The sequence below is a fragment of the Canis lupus genome, chromosome 10, assembly GCF_048164855.1.
Source record: "Canis lupus baileyi chromosome 10, mCanLup2.hap1, whole genome shotgun sequence".
In the NCBI taxonomy this organism is placed as follows: Eukaryota; Metazoa; Chordata; class Mammalia; order Carnivora; family Canidae; genus Canis; species Canis lupus.
Window position 1 is genome coordinate 58,749,906 of NC_132847.1, and position 23,133 is coordinate 58,773,038.

General features: G+C 36.3%; 2 protein-coding genes across 9 annotated transcripts in view; one reads left to right on the top strand and one right to left on the bottom strand.

The window, feature by feature from the left end:
• The window catches only part of STX17 (syntaxin 17), a 73,227-nt gene extending 57,759 nt beyond the window's left edge, over positions 1 to 15,468 (top strand). For 3 of the 5 annotated variants that reach the window (XM_072842112.1, XM_072842114.1, XM_072842113.1), the window contains 2 exons: positions 827 to 913; positions 1,659 to 8,072. In XM_072842112.1, the coding sequence (XP_072698213.1) occupies positions 827 to 913; positions 1,659 to 1,898 (327 nt within the window). In that variant the 3' untranslated portion in view covers positions 1,899 to 8,072. Of the gene's footprint in view, positions 1 to 826; positions 914 to 1,658; positions 8,073 to 9,213; positions 9,295 to 12,911 lie in introns of those variants that run through there. The other 2 variants (XR_012038363.1, XR_012038362.1) reach the window with 2 other exon arrangements.
• The window catches only part of ERP44 (endoplasmic reticulum protein 44), a 93,173-nt gene continuing 85,277 nt past the window's right edge, over positions 15,238 to 23,133 (bottom strand). For all 4 annotated transcript variants that reach the window (XM_072842108.1, XM_072842110.1, XM_072842109.1 and 1 more), the window contains 2 exons: positions 17,429 to 17,531; positions 15,238 to 15,472 (listed from right to left, as the gene is read on the bottom strand). In XM_072842108.1, coding sequence (XP_072698209.1) covers positions 15,371 to 15,472; positions 17,429 to 17,531 — 205 coding nt within the window. In that variant the 3' untranslated portion in view covers positions 15,238 to 15,370. The remainder of the gene's footprint in view (positions 15,473 to 17,428; positions 17,532 to 23,133) is intronic.

Here is a 23,133-nt window from a genome sequence, read left to right on the forward strand (position 1 = left end):
TTATTTAAAAATTCCCATTGTTCCTGTGGCAAGTAATTGAGTTCCCATCCCTGGTGGTGTTTGAGCTGAGGTTCAGTAACCACTTGTGAGAAATGTAGTGGGGCTTCACCTCTGAGAGGAAAATCATTCCTTCTACCCAGAGGTTCTATGTGTCACAAGTGCTATTGTGTCAGCACAGGTGTTGCCTTTTTTTGTAGATTGCTTTATTAATATCTTTGATCTGGAACATCTTAACTTGTCATGATTTTAAAATGTATTAAAGTGTACAGGTGTGAAGCTCAGGACAGTAAATTCATTCAGTGCTCCCTACTGCATATCACAAGTAGAAAGTTTTAATGACAGATCAAACCAAATTGTGTTCTCATTTTTAAAATGTAATCATTTGTATTTATTGGATCCAGGGCATTTTATTCCTAAGGCAAATTTGCCTGTTTTAAATCTTTGACTCTTCAAAGAAGATAAGGAGGTTTTTTGTTTGGTTTTGTTTTTTTTATCATCAACTTCTACATGTAAATGCTTATTTGGATTTTTCTTCTCTTACAAAGTAGATTCATTTGGAGAATAATATGTATGTTTGAATTTTAGTGTGAAATGCTTTCTCCTATAAAGGTGCCACCCTTTTATTATCTAATAAGTCCCCCTCTTTTTTTATGTATACAAGTGAATTTGTACTTTCAACATAGTTTATCAGACGCTATTAATGAAGCACTATTCAGACTGCAAGGCTACAGTACACGGGATCCTGATTACAGGAATTAAAATAGTGTGTATTGGCTGACTGCTGCTCCCCAGCAGGAACGCTCACTCATAATTCCTTTGCATCTAGTCTCAGCAGGAGAAGATTGACAGCATTGAAGACCATGTCAACAGAGCTGCTGTGAATGTTGAAGAGGGAACCAAAAACTTGGGGAAGGTAAGATTCTGCTCCTGCTGACAAATCAATGGTACTCTGGCTCCCAGGAATCTCTAGTATTAACCCAATTGATCTGCTCTCTTTAATGTGGAGGGAACCAGCAATTAAGGAAATAAGGAACAAATGACACATAGGTAGTGCAAGAAATCAATGACTGTTGTAATATTCTACTCTAAGATCCACTCTGTTGGGAGAGAAATTTTTTAGGGAATAAACCAAAGCCCTGCTATAAGGCATTTTGGTGTTATAAGGGAGCATTTGTAGAGGTTCAGATAGTGAAGTAGAGAGTGTTGGCGGAATCCAGTTGGGGCAAAAGTGTAAGGATGTGACGGCATGTGTGGAGTGCGACCGTCTATTTTCCATAGAATATTGCTTTTAGCCCCAGGTATACAGCACAGAATAATCTCTATGCAATGTAAAAGCTTTGGGGTATCTATAGTAGCTGAAACTGTTTAAATAAGCTTGCTAGATAGTTAGTAGATTGATTGTTTTGCAAGTAAAATCAATTGGCAGTAGTCTGCTTTTTATAGCTCATTTCTCTAAGTTCTGAGACCAGAAGCAATTGTAGTACCTGTGGAATACACCACTCCCCCCACTCCCCAATCTCTAAGGTTAATTATGTACCAAGAGTTAAAGAGGCATTGCCAGGAGTAATGAGAGGAAAATGCACATCACCACAGGCAGATATTCTCAACTCAATTTCTAAATTGAATTTTTTATTTTTTTTATTTTTTTTTTTTTACAGGCTGCAAAATACAAGCTGGCAGCTCTGCCTGTGGCAGGTGCACTCATCGGAGGAGTGGTGGGGGGTCCGATTGGCCTCCTTGCAGGCTTCAAAGTGGCAGGAATTGCAGCTGCACTTGGTGGTGGGGTGTTGGGCTTCACAGGTGGAAAATTGATACAAAGAAAGAAACAGAAAATGATGGAGAAGCTCACTTCCAGCTGTCCAGACCTTCCCAGCCAAACTGACAAAAAATGCAGTTAAAAACCAAACTTTAGTATTATTGGCGCCAACATGTCTATTCTAATGAGGACTTTTGCTGCTGTTGGACACTCAGCTTTTGGAACATGATTCTATCAAGATAGTGGCTGTAGATGCTCAAGTGGGATTGAACTGTGATGAGTGGATGTATTTTGTTGTTTGCTGGAGTGTTAACAGAGATGTTAGAGATTGAGGAGCCTGGACTGAGGGTGAGCTACGTTGTCAGGTAAAGTTTAAAGACTGCCAAGGAGCAGATTTTCTGCCTGGAAATGTGAAAAATGAATTTATAATATTGATAAGGACTCGAAATGTGTGGACATGATGTTTATTCCATAACCCTGACTTGGAGACCCAAAGGCTGAGTGTATTATAAGCATGCTTATTTATCTCCTAAATATAGGAGGTTATTTAGGCCTGTTAACAAAGAAAAGAATGGGGAGTTCAGGAGCCTTTCTTATCAAATAAGGAAATCAGGATCTGGTGAGGGGCAGGGGTGAACTACATAGTGGAATCCATTTGGTGAACCCTCTTGTGGCTTGGTCCACCTGTATTTTCTGATGAGGGACACTAATCATGTAAGAAAATGTAAGAAGTGTAAGAAGGTGCACTTCTCTTTGAGATATCTTAGTTTGTGACACAAGCTTCTCCTCTGAACTCTTCCTTCTGTCTCTTTAAATAAAGAACACAGACTCTCGAGTGATAGGAGACTATTGAGCCAGTCACTAAACTTGCTCTGTCAGCCTGTCTATTTAACACCTCAAAGATCTAGTGCCCTCTGCCTTCCCTCCCTTGTAATTCTGACTCAGGGGGTGATTCTACCCATATGTACTGAGGACTTGTCTCATAATCTGCTTTCTTGTATTGTCTCCCATCTCTGTTCATCCTTTCCTGTAACCTCTAGGTTAAAGAGAGAAAGAAAAGAAGAGAAATCTCCAAATATTTCCAACACTGTTAGAGTTTGAGATAAAGAATAAGCAGAGGGTAAGGGCGATACCAGACCATTTCTTGGGACGTCTTACAATTTCAAGAGACTGATGTGCCTGCCACACAGGGAATCTCTGACCCTAAGACTTTTCAGCTGGCCCTTGGGGGAGCTAAGAACTAGCTTTCTACCTCACTTCTGTTACTACCATCTTTTTCCCCAGGCTTTGCTGTCTCCTGTGCTTTATTTTACTTTTCACAGCTGTTACTTCTTCCTAAGAATGGCATTCTTGCTCGGCTTTTCTCACACTCAAGATGATAGACAAAGCCTGTTGCCAAGATTGGTCCTGATGAAGGATTTGTGGTGCTAATCCCAACACTTGACATTGACAGCAAGCATGGCTCAGCCCAATGCAGTGTGTATCTCAAATAGCAAAAAGGTTTTAATTTTTTGAAAAAGAATTGAAAATAATAGGTAGCCTCATCCTGTACCCCCCAATTCATTTGAAATAGGAGGGAACCACCTTTTGCCTTAATCATTACTATTTTCTGGGGGCAGAAGAATGGATACCTATACCACAAAATGTGTGAGCTCAGGAGCCCCAATAGTCCTCAGGTGGCTGAGTGGTTTATTACTTCTCTCTTGCTGAGTTTACTCTTGATAATTTTTATTGTTTGTTTGCTACCTTTTACTTCTTTCTCTAATCTAGACAGACCTCTCTCACACTTTTTTCTTTTGACTCATCAATGAATTCTAATGAAGAGAAAGCACCATTTTTTACTGCCATCAAATAACTGGAAAATATCAAGTATTGCTATCTGCTGACTTGTATCTTCAGTAGAATGCCAAGAAGGAAGTGCTTTGAATAAGCGTTAGATTCTGATCCAGTATTTGATACTGGGTATCCGTAAGGTTGGGATAATTGCTTTGGAGCTCCACCTCTTTAAATATTTTCTGATTCTTGCTGTCCCTTTAACACAGGGTATTCAGACCAGAGTGAGGACCAGACTCACCCAGGTTGCTTAACTTCAGCCCCATAGGTAACTCTAACAATAGCCAATCTGGCCTGGTCAAAAAATTGATAAAATTTTTAAATTTTATGCCATATAAATTTAAATTTTAAATTTATAAAATTATAAATTTAAGGTATTAGTTACATCAGGATTCAGCTGTATCATTGAATTCTATAATTTCTAAGTGTTTTGGCTTTCAGCGTGGCCCAGTCTTCATGGCTCCATATCATTCCCACTCTGCCAGCCCACAATTGGCTACACTTTTTAGCCCATCATCTTTTTTTTTTTTTAAAGATTTATTTATTTTAGAGAGAAAGAGCATGAGTGGAAGGGGCAGAAGGAGAGGGAGAGAGTCTTAAGCAGACTCTGAGCTGAGCATGGAGCCTGATGTGGGGCTCAATCCTGAAATCATGACAGCCAAACCAAGAGTTGGACACTTAACTGCCTATGCCAGCCAGGTGCCTCTTAGTCCATCCACCATCTTATTGGCACTAGGGACTCATTATCCTGTCAGGCTAGTTTTACACTGAGAACTAGAGAAGAGAATAGGCCTATAATTGAAGCTTATATTTTGTTTGGGGATTTATTTTCTACCAGCCAGTTTGGGACACCACTGTATGTGCTCATATAAGCCTTTGATTTTTACTAATCAGGATTGGAATATCAGGAGCAGTCTTTATTTATGCTCAGGTAAACCACAGTCCTTTTACAAAGTCTTATCATTTAAAATTATTTAGAAATTGTATCTAATTTCCCCATAATAGAACATAATAGCTAACTTTTTGTAGAAATTTCTTGAAGTGTTTAATCAACTATAAATGATATACCTATAAAGTGTTTAGAGGTATGAATTAGTTAATATGATGCAGAAGCCAATCTTAAACTGAATTTAATGCCCTAGGTATCAGATTAAATTCATCTTTTCTGTGATTCATGTCTTATTTTTACTAGATTCAGATTAGAAGATAAGGGTCACTTTGATTAAGTTCTTAAAAATTATAGTGGTATAAACTTCCAGTTATAAAATGAAGTCACAGAGGTGGAAAATACAGATTAGGGGGAGAAAATATATAGAAGTTCATTTGAATAAATGCAATGCTCCTAAAGACTTTTTTTTTGTTTTTCTAAAGACTTTATGATCTAATAATACGAGAATTTCTCCCTAGAGACCTTGAAACTTTGTGGTTGTAACCCACGGTAAAAAATGCATTTACATCAGAACTCAGCATATGAATAATGGAACAATACCATTATGTGTAGTGTTCTCTGATGTTTTTTATTTCAGTTTTTAAAATATGGCTGGTTGCAACCTACCTATTGATTTCATAATCTACCAATGGGTTGTGACTCTTAGTTTGAAAAGAAGAAAACACCCTATGGAGGAACTGGTATTTATTGAATATCTTCTCTTTTCCAGGCACTTCACTAGGCATTATATAGGTACGGAAACTGAGTCTCAAAGAAGTTAAGTGACTTGAAAAGGGTTATTCAGCTGTAAAAGGTTGAAACCAGAGGAATGTTAACCAAGTCTCTTGAACTACAAAAATTTCAGTTACTCTCATACTTCTGTGTATAAAACTGATTCATTCATCCTGCTTCACCTAAACACCAGTATATTCTATAAGGCAGGCTTGCTGTGAAATTTCATGTGCCAACAATTTGTGGATTTTTTGTTTGTTTTTTGTTTTATCTTTTGTCATGAAGTGTCCTGCAGCCTCAAAGTTTTTAATAGTGGCTGATGCACAGTTACCTAGCTGAATTTGGTCCTTAGACTGTAAAATTAAAAATGTTTCTATCCCATCTACGCATCCTACAAATTTCCTTGTATTCCGTGAGTTATAGCCATCTTTTCAGTGTTTTTTTTATATATTAAAAATGAACTCTACTGTTTTAAAAATCTATCATAACTCATAGAATCAAATGATTACTGTCTTTTAAAATGGTACCCTTGGGAAGCCATGTACTTACTGCAGTGATGCTATATTACTTAGAACATGTTTGAAACTTTTCTTTTGGAATTGGCTCCAAAGACATTTTGCAAACCACATAGAAAAGCCATCTCAGCATTTTATTAGTCACGGATTACACTCCCTTGTCCTTATGACCTCTCCTCTCTTCCTTTCTCAGTTTTGCTTTTCTTCTGCTGGCTTAGTTCTCCTACCCACCTTTGCTGGAGCCAATAACCCAGAAAGCGGGTATGCTGGCCAGAGTTCCTGGAGCAAGAACTTTTAGTTTATATTGAAGCTGAATGTTATAAAGGGAGAATCCTACAAGTCCCAAAACCTTTGTCTGTGGGCTGCTTGTAAATGTCATAAGTAGTTTGCACAGGAGTAAGGACTGAAATGTTGATAATATCAATCACAAGAAGGTGAGGAATCTGGAAATAGAAGTATGTAATGTGCAGCATTTCTCTCCAGTGAAGAACAGAAACCAAACCAAGCCATGCTTTTTGTTAACTTAAAACTGAAAGGTGTTTCTCAGGGTCCCCTTTGCCCTTCATTGCTGCCACATAACATCTGGGAGGAAGGATGATGAAAAGCCTGGGGAAAAGGTTCTCTTGTGAAATGGACAAGTTCTTCTCTTGTGTTAAAGTACAATGTAGCTTTGCTCTCAGATACTTAGGAATATTAGACAATGTTCTTAGAATCAGAAGACTAATAAAAGGTAGGACATCTTCCCCATGAGCCTAAATTAATGTAAACAATTCAGGTTCTGTTTGTGTTTTTAACATTTCATTTTGTTTGTAACAGGTGGTTCTTGGTATTTATATTCGTTAATTTGACACCATTTTACAGAGAAACTTCTTTGGTATTATAAACAGTCAGTGGAAAAAGATGCATATTATTTTTCACATTACTACCCTCAAAGAAATTATTTATTTCCAGAGATAAGAAATATATCTGTGTAAATTCAAAAAAGAAATAAATTGAATAAAAAAAAATAAATTGAATAAAAATGATTTGCCCAAGATCAAAGCTAGTTAGCACAACAGCTAGAATTATACCAAGGTCTAAGAAAAAAAAAAAAAAAGCCAAAACCCTCAAAGTAATTTAACTGAGGTTTTGTTATGCTATATCAAGTTGCATGCTGAGGCTTATGGTCTTTCAGACCAGCTTAAATTCCAGATCAGGCAATAGCTATAGTGAAAAGAAAATAGGATGGGGGATCAGGAGATCAGAGTGCTAATTTTGGCTTTGTCTCTCCCATGCTAAGCTTTTTCTTAGTGTGGCTGCCTTCCTTCCCCTGTTCCAGCCAGGGATTCGCTAACTGTAAAGCCCAGCAGTTAGCAGCTTGACACTCTCCATTCTTCATATCTAGTCTCTCACTGGGTCCTGTCAATTGTACTTTGAATGTTAGTTGTATCCACTTCTAAATATATTCATGGTCATCACTCTAGTAAATGAGTATTACCTCATTCCCCCTACCTCATTTTCCCCAACTTTAAGCCATTCCTCACTTCACTGCCACGGGAATGAGAACCAGGTCCCTCTTCCATTTTTCTGCTGAAATAATTTCCAGTGGTTCTCCCTTGAATACTCAATAACGTTCAAACCCCTTAGGTTGGCCTTCACAGCTTTCCTTATTCTGGCCTTAGCTTTCTCTCTTCAAACTCAACTACTCACCATCTGACAGTGCCACTGAGAATCAGACATTCCATAAAAATGATTTTAAGGTTTTTAAAAGTTACAAACTGGTAATAAAATGTTTACATTTGTTCAGATGAAAATTCTGTAATACTGCATTTTACACAACTAGTCAGCCTGAAAGTTAAGGAAAATCTTTTGTCCCCCCAGAAGAAATTATATCCAATTTAACCTCCGAAACAATGTCAGTCTTGTCACCTGTGCATCCGATAGCCAGAGCATGGGGACTTTTCTTCAGCAGCATAGATACTCCAGCCTTGAATGGACCATTGTCTAGCTCCTGTGAGAAACTTGACTAATAAATATTTGAGAAGAACAACTCAAGATACATGTTATTCATACATTTCTCAAGTACTTGAGATTTTCTTGTATTATGGTTAATCATGAAAAAAAAATGTTTACCTGGACTTCATTAATTAAACACCCTAAGATATTTTCCATTTTATTGTTAAACCCTTGTTGTTAGCAAGGGTCAGCACAAGAAAAGGCCCAATGGTGAGAATTTCTACAAATTCTGTAAAGCTTACTGAATTCATTATGTTGTTGAGTGGTGCTTGTATAAGGAAACACGCAATAAATTCATTCAACAAACAGTGAATTGAATGCCTGTTGTGTGTTTAGTGCCAGGGCCATACATAGAAAAATGTTAGACCCAGAGAATCTACCCTCGTAAACCATTCAAGCTAATGAATTCTGATACATAAAGCAAATAAATCATGGTAACATGTGGTAAGTACCTTATAAGAGGAATGAACAAAGTAAGATAAGGCACCGAAGATGAAGTGGTTTGCTGCCTGGAATAAAAGGGGAAGGCTTGGTGGGACCTGTGCTATTGGAGCAGTACCTGAAAGAAGGTTTTGCCTGACTGAAGACAGAGTTGTGGGCTCTGGGGTGGCAGAGGAATTGCACGTACAAAGGGTTGAAAACATGAAAGAGGATAGCGTGCTCAGAGAAAAACCAAGGAATTAGATGTTGAGAGTGGTGAAGCCGGTAGTTTGGAAATAGAGACTAAGGTGGTTATGTATGTTTTTAATAATTCTTTGTTCAAAGGAATCAATGTGTTGCTTTGCATCAGATAAGACTTAGAATCCTCAGAGTTCTTCCTTTTAAGGCCTTCCTTGCCTGGGAAGTTAGTAAACCTCACCTTTGCCGGAGTTCTTGGTATGTTTGGCATATTTGTTTTCCTTTCCCACATGCAAGAAGTGATTTGTGCTTTCTTGTCTCTCTGCTGTGAGATCCTCTGCTTCATACTGAATGCCTGCTTTCTTCCTGTCCTGCTATTTATTCCATAAATATTTATTGAAAGCCCACTGAGAAAATAGTCATGAAATTTACCTGTTGGTGGCCAAGACTTTCATGGTCCAGTTTTCCATTTCTACAGGAGTATTTCTTAACCACTGCAATTCATTGGCTTCATTCACTTGTGGCAAATTCTGCAGTTTTATAAATTCATAGCTATAAACTTCTCATTTGTAGTGGTATGATCTCCCCAACTAGACTGTAAGCTTCTTTCAGGGCAGGGACTATATCATCTACTTCTTGGAATATTTTTTGGAATGAAATACATTGATGAGAAAGGGAAAATAAATACACCTCCCAAGAGTGACTTCTAGGTAATGAATGATGGGGTCCTAGCTTGGGTGTTGTACCATCTTTCAGGGATATATATGGATATGTGAAAAAGCCTTCCAAGACATTTCAAACCTTTGCTCAATACTCACTTTTATATATTAACATAGGACTGAATGATGCAACAGAAGAAATCTGGAAAATACCTCCAGGACTTGGGAGCCATGAATTGAAAATTTCAGAATTTGGAGGTAAAGCTATTTCTATTTTTCCAACTAAGAGTCATGACTTAAAGAGGATATAGGATCTGAATCACTGAAGAAATTGTTTGGAAAAGTTGGGTTTATCTTCAATCTTCCATAGGATTGATGGGGTCAGTATAGTAGGGACCCAAGAAGGATTTAGGATCTGATGGCCTACTATTAAAACGGAAGTAGCAGCAGGAATTTAATTGCTCTGTGAGGCAGGCAGGGAGACTAGAATTAAGAAAGTGCAGGGCTGAAGTGAAGGGGTAGGCATGTGACGGGATTTTGACCCAAGGTCTCCAGTACCCAAGTTCACGTACTTTTCCCACCAAACAGCTTTTCAGCGAGTTGACAAGAATGAAAAGGAATAAAGTGCTTGGCACTTACTAAGTTTATTCATGGACGTTAGTTCCCTTTCTTTCCTTACTAGGTTTAAGTGTTCATTACAAATTGCTACCTGTTATTTGCGTTGGGGTGAGGGTGAACAACTCAAGACTTCTTAGCCTTCACGTACTTGAATTTCCCCTTCCCTGTTGATACCTTGGCCTGTCTTACAGGGGTGTCATGAAGATGAAAACAATTAGTACATGTTAAGTGTCCAGGATGGAGGCTGGTTCATATTAAATGTACAAATGTTAGGAGGCTACTGTTATGGTAATTGTTACTATTTTTTCCTAAAGTTTAAAGGAACAGCACATTAATGAGAAAGCATCATGGACCTATGAGAATCTTGTTAGGAAGACCTCTAAAATGAGTGGAGACTTGATAGAAACACCAAGAATTCTGAAAATAACTTTTTCAAAAAAGGCTTGTTATTAAGAATATGGTATAATGATGACAGGTGACTGGGGGGGGAGGGGAGAGTAAATCTTTTTTTTTCTCTGATAAGAAGATACCCAAACATGAAAATGTATTAACAGGTCCAGGTAGGAATAGGGTGATGATACATCCCAGCTAGTCTGGGACGATCTTGATTTACATCTTTTGTCCTGGTGCAGTTATTACTAATGCTTCCTTTCACTCTCAAATATCTTAGTTTGGATGAAAAAAATTACATGGTCACCCTAGTTATAAGAGCAACGAAAATAAGTGCAGAGTTTGTTCTCTCCCTCCCCCTCAAAAAAAGCATCTGTGTTAAAAGAATTTGTTTCTAGGCTTGGGCAAATATCATCCTCCTAAGGTTAGTGGGAACTTGTAAATGTGATTGTAAAGCACTACCACTAATTTCTGAGGGACCAGAAAATAAAAAAGTGCCAGAATACTGAGCGTGGGCAGAAGGCTAAAATTTAAGGGGTAAAGTTCTATTTCAAAAGCCATGGACCAGGGAATTTACCTTGTAATCTAGAAAAATTCTGAAATAGACTGTCAAAACAATATGTTAAATCAGAAAGCCATGTTCTTTATGAAGATATGAAGAATGGGTCCGTCAGGATAGATGCTCTATCCTATTTCCCTCTGTGTGTAGCCAGGGAGGATGCATTTGGGGCAGTGGTGAGGGCAGGAAAACAATCATAGTATCAGGCTTCCCAGACTGATCGAATCCTGTGTCATGTGCAAATTTACATATGACATCAGAGGAGTTGCCATGCAGCTTTCTCCCTGTCACCCATCCCAGTAAGTAAAATGAAGCACAGCACAGACAGGGCAATTACACGATCTACTGGAGTGGCCCAGAGCTGGAAACAACAGGGCAGCAATTCCTAGCAGTGCTTTGCTACTACAGTCAGACTTTCTTATGATTTATTTCTTTGAGAGAGAGAGAGAGGGCAGGAGGGGCAGAGCGAGAGAAGCCTCAAGCAGCCTCCCCACTGAGCATGGAGCCCCAGGCGGGACTCGATCCCACCACCTGAGCCAAAAACCAAGAGACGTTTAACTGAGCCACCCATGCGTCCCTGCAGTAACATGTTAATAGAGAAAAATGACAGCCTCTACTAATTCTCCTGGAGCAGAGTCCATTCTAGGGACAGTGATATTTTCCTATCCTTTCTTCATTTATGATGTAATTTGCCCCCCCCCCATAAGAATTATTGATCTTACAGTGCTCTCGATTGCTGGGAATACAAAGGTAGAGGAGTTCCTGCATCTGTGGCATTCACGTGGTGTAAGAAAAACAGATACATGTTCCCAACTGTGTATTAGACTGAGTCCTCTAAAATACATCAATAAAGGGCTGTGGGACCACAAAGGGTGATAACTGTCCTGGGCACTGAACGATGAATAGACAGAATTTGTTAGGCAAGGGAAGAAGGAAGGGGGCATTTTAGAAAAGCAGTTTCTAGGCTGCACTTTTCTTCCTCCTCTCCAAAACCCACTGTCTAAGGGCAGGTCAGTCCTTCCCCGGCGTGCTCTGAGGGCGAGCCTGGACACAAACTAAAGGCCAGGTTTGAGCTATCAGCATCTGGATTCATATAGCTTCCTATTCTGATTCAAGTACGATTAAATCTAAAAAATAAAAACTGGAAAAGCTTGTAACTGGTCATCTGGGTTCAGAGTAAAAGGTTCACATTATATTTATGACATATGACAAATTGAATTAGTAAAAAGTCTAAAATATAGAATATTTTATAAATATAGTTTTATTACTTGTAAATACATACAAAAATTCAAACACAGCTAAAAAACAGTTGCCAAGCAGAGGTCCTATCCAACCTGTTTTAATGAACACATAAACGGTTATAATCAGCATAAAACCATTTAAGTCCTGAAACAACTGTCTTCAGGGTCTTTAAATATTGGGCTTAAAAATTGATAACTGTTTTATTCTTACCACCTATTTAAATCTTTTCCCCAAGTATAGATTACTAACATTTCAGTTTGGTTTGTGAGATGTTTTATCTAGAAAAATAGCTAAAGCCATTAACTCTAGTTATTTTGAAAACTGGAATATTGAGAGTTCCCTTCCAGTCTTCCTCAGGATTTCCAGTGCTAACAGCACTTAAAACTTCCAGCAGCTCTTTGGGATACCGCAGTTTGGTCCAAAGAGCCCTAAAATTATTTAATGTGGCAAGATTGTTTTTACTTCTCACTTTTGCTTTTTTGTTTAATGTTAACTTCATTTTAGCCCCGCTAGATTAGGTCTTCTTGTCAGGGAAAAAAATAAAAGTTGAGTTCTGCTTTTCTTAATTGTTTATGTGTGTGTGTTTTTCTAGAAGAGAAAGGGATGACCAGGGGTTTTCTTAATTGTTAATCCATTACACTCCTTCATCTATTCTTTTTACCCTCAGGTTTTTCTATTTTTTTAATGCCTTCTTGGCAACTTTAGCACTTTCTGCAAGGTTAAGCTCCTTGGGCTTTAGTATTTCAACAGTTTTATATTTCACTCTCTTTTTTGGCCCTTATCTTGCCAGTTTTTCCTTCGTCTGTACATGATCTTTGACAACTTCATCATGGAGCTTGACGAGATGCTTTAGATGCCTATTCTCTAGCTTCTTCTCCAGGTTCACTTAACTGTTTAAAACTTGTTTAGAATTTCATCTAAAGAAGTTTTCATCCTTTTATGGTCCCCCTCACTACTAGACCAATTTTTGAAAAACTTGAAAAGGCTGGCAAGCAGAGGGACTGCTTCTAGGTTGGGTTTTGCAGCTCAACTGTTCTTCAGTCTTGCATTCTCTCTCTCTTCACAGCTGAGGAGCCTGAAGCCCAAAGTAGACTGGATAAATGAGAAGACTTACACCTGTGACATTCTCTGGTGCATGGTTCGGAGGGAAGAAGTCTGAATTGTGAGTCCTAGGTTCCTGGACATTCTCTCTGTACGTCCAGCTGGTGACAAATCCCTATGGAATCTGCAGCTTTGTTATGTTGTATCTGTTCCTCTCCATTTCTTAGTTCTGACCGTTCTCTCTCGGGTGCTGGACCTATTTTATCATATCTAGACCTGCTGCCAGAGTATTCTTTCTCAAACTTAAATATGAACATACTTCCTGGCTTAAAAATCTGTAAGTGGATCTCTGCTGCCCCTAAGACACAGTACAGACCTATTAGCTTGGCATTCAAGGCCTGCAGTCAGCTCCCATTCTTTCTCTAACTTCCTTTCTCATTTTCTTAGCCACAGGCCTCCTGCTCACTCCACCCTCACTAGCCCTATAGCAAAAACTTATTTTCTCTAATACATTTTGGTGTTTTGCACTTGAGCTTTTTTTTTTTTTCTTTTATAAAACTGGGCACCCAGTCCTGCTGAGCACATAGCCCTTGAGGGGTACAGAAATTACCCACAATATCACTTTGCATCTCACTCATTCAGTAAACATTTGAGTCCCACTATGCATAAAAGCTAAATAATGCAGCCTCAAATCTATTTTAGCAGCCATTCAGTTATCTTCGATCACATTGAACATGTGTTCCTTGAGGCCTTTTTCATAATAACTACTCTCAAGTCAGCTCTCTGCAATCCAATATTTGAATGTTATCTTTTGTTTATAATATTTTAAAAGCCAATTACAGGATTATAAATTTATTCCAGTTAATTGCAAATGCTGCTTTTGCTGTTGTGTGCTGCCTTGTTGAAGGTTTATGAATTTTCATTCTAACTGCCTCAGATGTGGTCCATCCTCTGACCTGAAGACTACAACTTGGATTTCAGAGTTATTGATTAAAAGCAATGAATTAAACAGAACTAAAACCCAACCTTGAGGAAGCTCTGTCCTGCTTTTCTAATTAACAGTCTAGTAAGATATATTAAACATGCCCCTTATCACCTTATTAACATTTATTATTCTGAATGAAATGATGGGTAAGTCATGCATAACTAAGAACTCTAGGCTGATTTTTTAAAAATAACAATCATTAAATATGCATTATAAATATTCACTTTATTTTAAAAGAAATGGAAGATGTTACATATATTACACACTACATATAATGGCACATGTCAGCCTTTTAAGCTTAAAAATAATCTTTCCCCAAACTGGGATTGACTTAGACTCCAAGTATAAAATGACTCTTGGCCTATAGCACCAACCCAGGCCCAGAGGAAAGCCAATTTTGAACCTGTCTGTCCTCTGGCATTGGGCTTCCTGATATGACACTGAGGGTCCTCTCCCTCTGGTTTTGTTCCCTGGCAGTATTGAGGCCTGGCACAGGGACCCATTTGACTATACACTGCAGGCCTGGGAAATCAGGGAATCTAGAGGGGGTAGGGTCCTCTAACAATTTTACAATGGAAAAAAATTAAGAACGTTATGTGCCTTACTGTCGTTGATCTATACAACTATAACAAGACTCTACAAGATAGAAGAAGATTAGAATTAATGAAATACAATTTCTCTGCTGGTTTTTGTCTTTGGAAATTAATGTGTCATGATAGGAGGAGCCTTAAAAGTCATCTGGTTCAATACTGGTAACCTCCACTAGTATCTCAAATTTAGGTTTAATTCAAAGTTTTAAATGCCATCCATATGCCATTTTGTTAGACAAACACATAGAAATTTAATAACACTTTTCATTTTCTTTTTCTTAATTCATAAGGACAATTCCTGCCAAATGTTCTGGCTTATGGCTCTCCTCCTCTTCATAGTATGTTTAAGTTACATATTAAGAATCCAAAAAATACCACTATGGAATTTTCATAAGCAATATCCGACCAATCAGTAAAACACAGTACGCAGTGTGAAAATTTTAATTTATTCCCCTCCCAAGTATCCAGAATATATACCCTCTTAACTTTGAGAAATGTGACAATGAAAATACCAGCAAGATTGATTGGTTGTATATAAAGAAAAGCACATACTACACAGGAGACACCCCTAAGTCCTCCCTAACCTAGTAGTGCAAGTTAATGGTATGTTTCTGGCAATGTCACCTTTCATTTGATTTATAAAAATTTTACAGGACAGATTTAAAGCAAAGATAGGCCTCTGATTTTTATTTTTATTTTTTTTATCCCTAACAGGTTTTTAAAAAGAGGCTATATTAAATGACAATGCATTTTGAGTCAGGGGGAGGAAAAACAAATTAAAAACCCAAAACTTCTTTCAGTTTATTCAAAATAAAAATACACATAGAATTATGAAAATATAGGTTTACTATTTCCACCACGTAAGTTGATGCTGCTGTTTGAAAGGCTTGCAAATTGTTTTTCAAGTTTTTAAAGCTCATCTCGATCCCTCAATAAAGTATACCTATATTCGCTGGGTGCTAATTTCTGGAAGGAGCTCTCAGGTGGACTGCTTGCTACATCTTGGACTTGCTACAAAAGAAAGAATAAAACATTTTATATCAATATATTTTATGGAGTTACACTGTTTTAATAAGTATCAGATGAATGGTAGTTTTGTAATTATTTGCTTAATAAAGATGTTGTGACAAACACCAGAGTTAAGTTTGAAATCTTGCTTTCCCCATTCAGTTGCTCTTACTAAATATTCTCCAGGGCAAGGTTGCCACAAAGCCCTTACCTATGGACCTGTGGACAGCTCCTGAGGTGTAGTGGAAGGCAACAAAATACCTGACACCTAAGTGCTTTCCTAGACTCTTTTGTAGAGGTAGCACAACTGTGATTAATTTGGTCCAAACTCTTAAAAACTGACTACAAAGAGGATTAAAGGCACCAACTCTGTAAATAGAGCTTTCATTTAGCAATTACCTGGATACCAGAAATTGGTTGACATAAGGAGGAAAATAAACATTTCCATACTGCAAGAAATTAATTTCTGTAGTATTTTACTTGTGCACCAACGGTAGACAAAAATACACAGCAGAACTCTGAGAGTGACTTCTAAGAATTTCAAAGAAAAGTTGTAAGTAGTCAGTCTCTCCTTTATCTCCACACTGTGAGCAACTCAAGAACAAACATGTTGTCATTGTTTTAATATCCCCCAGTTAACATAGGCACATAGTACCTGTGGTACATACCACGGACATGGCTCATTCCCATTATAATGAAAAAGCAGAGTCTGCACATTTCCCATTTTATTTTTTCATGTTCCCCTTCCCCAATACATTTTTTATTTGTATTTTTACTGAGATATATGTTTGGTTTAAGCCATAATTATTTTGCTATAAAATATAAGAAACTCATTGTCTAATGGAGTAGTTGAAGTAAATTAGGATAATAATGGTAAGTAACATCTTTTCCTAACCTGATAAAATATTAAGCAGGCCTACTTTCCTAAAGGAAATAATCGCCTCTAGGTGACTGCCAACAAACTGCTTCTATAGCTGCCTAATTATCAAAGAAAAACCTGACCTCAAACTTCAGGAAAAGCATGTCACTGGATTCTAAAAGGGAACTCTCAACAATGAACTTAATTGGACTCTTCAGAAAAAACTGACTTAGCTTTTCTTTTAATATGTGGAGGTTCTTGGGCAAAACAGTGAAGTTCTGGGCATATGGGCATAAGTTTTGTTACATATCATCTTTCCTCTTAGTATATACTGGTAATAGACATGATCTAACTCAATAATGCATCAAAATGCAACATTTAGGGGTGTTTAACAAAGCAGGAACATAGAAATTATTTGTAACAAGTTACAAAGTAGAACTAGTCAAATTTTTAGGCTAAAATTTACATAAAAAGCAAGAACAAAAATTTCATATAAATAGTTGTGAGGCATTCTACATCTCAAATGAAAAGCTGCATTAAACCTTTTTTTATATTTAAAACATTTATTTTTATTATTTTTTAATAATAAATTTATTTTTTATTGGTGTTCAATTTGCCAACATAAAAAAAAAAAAAAAAAACAACTTAAGTTTTGAGCACCAGTGAAGGTGCTTAGGATGGTTTAGCAAGAATAACGAATCATTATTTTCTTTATAGTATGGTCAATCTGGCCCTAAGGAAGACTTGACCAGTTAATGGAATCCATTGACTTCTTCACTGATCTATGTGCTTCTAGTTCTTACCTCTTGCTTCTGTATTTGGAGCCAACTGTATTTAATCCTTTTACCCAAATTCCACAGAGGATATATACCACATCAGTTTATGTGATCAAGAAATTATACTGTATCATTCTTGCAACTTTTCTGAAGTTACATAATTTTAAAAATTAATTTTAAAAGGAATAGAATTTATTATCTTGAGTATGTTCAGAATTTCATTATAAAGATCTTTAGAAGCAGAAACTCAACCTTGTATAAGAGCTTTAGATCCTCTTCAAAGCTAACTGAAAAAGAGTTCCCACTGAAAAACAAGAGTCCTACCTGTCCTGGGGCTATATCAGTTGGGTCAGGACCATGATGGAATTCTCTGTGCAGTTTCCCAGAATGTAAGTCAAATACGAATTGCTTTAGCTTTCCAGGAATTCTGAAATTAAAAGTAAAATAAAAATTTAGCTTAAACTGTTAAAATGGACTTACCTCTATTTTATCAGGTTCACACATTAAAATTTTTTTCTTTAAATTTTACCTACAATCCTACCATACCGATGCAAACATTTTAAACAGTTATAATCATGAAATATAGATGTTCAGTTTTGTGTTCTAATTCTTGCACTTGTTTCAGAAATTTTTCTATGCTTATTTAATATTTAAGATGCATTAGAATCTATCAAGATGTTGTCCTAAAACTTAACCATTCCTAATTGTTGGGAATTTATATTTTTTCCTTAAAAAAAAAATATATATATATAAATATATATATAACTTAAAATATATATAACTTAAAATAACAATACTTAAATAACATATATATGAAATATGTATAAAATTATATTTTTTCCTTAAAATATATATAACTTAAAAATACATACATAACATATATATAATATATATATAATATATATATATAAAACTTAAAAACCTCATGTTCTGCACAATCACACTAAAAATAACAGGGCTCAAGAGAAAAATAGCATTAGGGGCTAACCACTTGAAACTATGTAACTTTACAACCAGAGTACTTACTATGAAGAGCCTAGAACAAAACTACTAGTACTGTTTAGCCTACCACTGTGTCAGCCAGGTGATCCTCTGTAGCCTTAATCTGGAGCAAATAGGTCCTTTCTCAAGATATAAACTGAGGTCCTTGAGGGCATTCACTGCCAGTGGAACCAATTTTACCAAAATAGTTTAAACCAGGGTGTAGTTTTTCTATGGTTTTGGTTTTTTTTTTTTTTTAGCAAAAGGCAAAATCTCACAACTTCTTCAACTATATGGGTAGCTCCACTGGATAGCTTAACATTGTGAAAAGCAAAGTATTTCTCAAGGCCATGAAACTGTCCCTCCTTTTTAGGTTGGAAGAGGTCTTCATACACCACTAAAGCATTTTCTTTTTTAAAAAAATATTTTAGAGAAAGGATGCACACACGTGAGTAGAGGATGTGGCAGAGGGAGAGAAGCAGCCTCCTCACTGAGCACAGAGCACCAGTGTGGAGCTTGATCTCAGGGCCCCAAGATCATGACCCAAAGCCGAAAACAAGTCACTGAACCAACTGAACCACCCAAGCGCCCCTAAATTCTGTTTAGTGGTGAAAAAACTTTTCTTTGATAGTTTCAAAACATTCTGAGGAAAATAATATGAACACCATTCATTTATATTAACATTATTCCTCTAATTACCAGTCACACTATGAGCAAACTTGCAGCACAGAGACATGCCTTACAGCAAAAAAGACTAAAGCATATCCACCTATCAGCCTTTTTTTCTTTGTAATTATTTCCTTGAGTTGTATCCAATAAAGAATATAGATCTTTCTCAACTTACAAGGGGGATACAGCCCAATAACCCTATCCTACATTGAAAAATCCTAAATGGAAAATACATTTAATATATCCAGCCTACCCTAAAATGTGTTCAGAACACTTAAAATACCCTACTTGAGCAAAATCATCTAACACAAAGCCCATTTTATAATAAAGTATTTAATATCATGTAATTTGTTTAATTCTGTACTGAAAGTGATAAACAATGGTTGCATGGGTATATTAAGTGTGTCAGTTGTTGATGCCTGGGACCATGAGGCTTACTGGGAGCTGTGGCTCACTGCTCACCACCAGCAAAGAGAGTATCTTAGTGCACATCACTAGCCTGGGAAAGAACAAAATTCAAAGTACTAACTGTGTATTGCTTTTGCACCACCATCAAGCAAAAACATTTTAAATCAAACTATCATAAGTTGAGGAGAAATCTGTTGAGTAAATAACTTTTCTAAGTGTGGGCAAGTTACACCTACAAAACATTAGTTCTTGTTGCTACTTGTCTACCTGTTCTTTGAAGTCTTGCCAACATGTTTCTTTTGTATTAAAGTTTGTTTTACTATGACAAATAAAAAGACACCTGCATTTTAATTTCCATTTCTTCAGAAATTAAGCATTTTTCCGCAATTTTTATATTTCTGCTTATATGAATTCTCAGTCTTCTACTGAAATCTTGAAATTTTTAAAATGCATTATAGATTTTAATTAGAAACCTTTCCTCGTATCTCTTAACAAGAATTAAAATGCAGGTCCATAAACACTTGACTTTGGTAGAACTGCCTCACTTTTTAAATCATCCTTTTTTGGGAGCAAAGAATAGCTGGCTTGTGTTAATACTCCTAGTTTCTTTTTATCCTCTCCTGAGGTCCTGCAAGTGCTGTTTCTTCCCTTCAATAATTCCCACTGAGATGTACCAACCAATAACTTCATTGTACACCCATTTTGGCTCCCCACTAGCTCCAATGCAAGAGACCAGCAGGTGCCAAATGCACAGTTTACAAATACAAATGACTGTCAGGTAGCTGTATTGACAGAATGCCTCTGAAAGGTTCTCTGGTGCTGAAGAAATTGCACATGCACTAAAGATAAACACTCAGAGGAGATCAATTTAAATTTAATATGACATCATCTACTGTCACCCAAGCAAAGTGCTACAATATTTCCATTCAAATCAAAGAATGGTCTCTAATATTTAAGATAAAGGCTCTGTTAAGTTTATTATTTTATAAAATCCAAAGACAATCCCAATCAACAGTGTAACTTGCGTTTGCTAGTCAAAAAATAATTTATGATTAAATCTTAAATGTAACAAATTCATAGAGAACACTGAAAACAGATTTTTTCCTAACTTGATTCTTTCCCCTTGTCAACAGATGAGAGAATTGTAGCAAAAGGCAAAGGGAGATACAATGAATCGGAATTGATGGGTAGAAAAACAGATTACAAAAGAGCTCTTATGTAGCTTGTGGCCAGAAACTATCCATCATTATTAAGTAGCAATCAGTGAATCACAGTATATTGTCAAGAAAACAGACAACATGGTTATGTGTTAAAAAGGAAAATAAATGGATCCTTGCCATTATAAATTCTATTGTATTTTCATACTTTAGGGTACAGTTCTTCTAATTAGAACACCTAAGTGTTTCTTTCCTACCTTCCAAACACTTTTCTGTTTGTTTTCAATTTTTATTTTCAGGTGATGCAAAATTTAGGGACAATGAAATGCACAGAGGTTAAGTATCATTAAATGAACTTTGACATATGTATCACAGTGAGAAGCATTTTTATTTTTAAAAATTAACACACAGTGGAATTTACTCTTCCAGGCTTATAGTTCTGAGTTTTAACATATGCATATAACATCTAGTTACTATCTCCACAAATAGGATACATAACTATTCCAACACCCTTTTTTTTGGTAAGACCCTCTACTTCCCCCTAACTCCTGCCAACCACTGATCTGTTCTCTGTTCCTATAATCTGCCTTTTCCAAAATGACTTGTACTTGGAATCATACAGCATGTAACCATGAGACTGACTGGCTTCTTTTATTTAGCATACTGCTTTTGAGATTCATCCATTCTGTTGCATGTGTAACTCTTTTCCTTTATTTATTGAATAAGCATTCCACTGAGTGGATATACCACAATTAGTTTATCCTTTCACCCGCTGAAGAGTATTTGGGTTCTTTCAAGATTTTGGTAATTCTGAACAATGCTACCACAAACTTTTGTACACAAGTTTTTGTGTGAACGTTAAGTTCATTTCTCTAGGAAAAATACTAGCTTATATGGAAGGTATATGTTTAACTTTTTAAAAAACCTGCCAAATTGTTTAGAGTAGCTGTATCATTTTGCAACCCCACCAGCAATGTATAAGAGATCCAGCTGCTCCATAGTCTCACTTGGTATTTTAAGTACTTAAATTTAGCCATTCTAAAAAATATATAATAGGATCTCACTGTGGTTTTAATTTGCATTTCTCTAATGTCTAATGATGTTGAGTACCTCTTCATGTACTTATTTGCCATTTGTATATCTTCTTTGCATTCTAACAGTATCTTTAATGGAGCAAAAGTTTTTAATTTGTAGAAAGCCAATTATCAATTTTTTCTTTTATGGATAGTCCTTTGGGCATACCAAGAGCTCAGGTCAGAAAGAGTTTCTAATTTACTTCTAAGAATTTTACAGTTTTACCTTTCACATTTAGGTCTACAATCAATTCAGAATTAATTTTTTATAGGAGTTGTTTCTTTTATGGTATGAAGATGTTAAGGTGGTACAGCGTCATTTATTGAAAAGATTGTCTCCCTCCATTGAATTGTCTTTACATCTTTAAAAAAAATCACTATTGTGTGCCATTTCTAGACTCTCTATTCTTTTCCACAGCAACTTGTACCTATTTTTTTCACTGATACTACGCTATCATAAATATTTTAGCTTGTATTGTAGGTCTTAAAATCGGGTATTATGAGTCTTTTGTTTCTTTTTCAATTGTTTTGTTTCTATTATTCTAGTTTTACCTCTCCATATAAATTTTAGAATCAGTTATATCTACAAAAAAATCTTAGATTTTGACTGAAATTGCATTAAATCTATAAACTTGAGTGACATCAACATTAACAGTATCAAGTCTTCTAATCCATGAACACAGTATGTTTCTCCATTTATTTTTGTCATCTTTGATTTCTTTCATTGGTGTTTTGCAGTTTTCTGTTAGATGTATACATAGTTCTTTTTTCTTTTTTCTTTTGGAGCCTATTATGAATGGCAGTTTAAACGTTTTTGGGTTTCCAAATGTTCGTTGTTAATATATAGAAATAAAAGTGACTTTTTAAAAGATGACCTTCTATCTTGCTGAAATCACTAATTAGCTGTAGGAGCTTTCTTGCAAATTTATTAGGCATTTCTACATACACAACCATGTTGTCTACAAAGAAAGTTTCTTTCTAGTCCAGACACTTTTTTTGGTTACTTTTTTGTCCTATGATACTTGCTTGGACTTCGAGTATTGTACTAAAATACAACTGGTGAGAGTGGTCATCTTTTTTTTTTAATTCAATAAACATATACTGTATTATTAGTTTCAGAGGTAGAGTTCAGTGGTTCATCAGTCTTGTACCCAGTGCTTATTACATCACGTGCCTTCCTTAATACCCATCACCCAGTTACAGAATTTCCCCTTCTCCCCAGCAACCCTCAGTTTGTTTCTGAGAGGACATCTTTATCAAAAACAATAAAATACTTAGGAATAAATTTAGCCAAGGAGGTGAAAGAGCTATATATTGAAAACTGTAAAACACTGATGGAAGAAGACACAAATAAATGGACAGATATCCTGAGTTCATCGATTGGAAGAATTAATATTGTTAAAATGTCCATACTGCCTAAAGCATAAAGCCCTCTACAGATTCAGTCCAATCCCTATCAAAGCTCCAATGGCATTTATCACAGAAACAGAAAAAATCCTGCAATCCGTATGGAACCACAAAAGACCCTAAATATAGCCAAAGCAAAAGAAGTCTCAGGCAAGAAGAACAAAGACGAGGGTATCATACTGTATGATTTCAAAATATACTATAAAGCTATAGTTATCAAGACAGTATAGTACTGGTATAAAAAGACATAAGCCAATGGAACATAATGGAAAGCCCAGAAATGAATCCACACATTCATAGTCAACTGATCTTTGACAAAGGTGCCAAGAATACA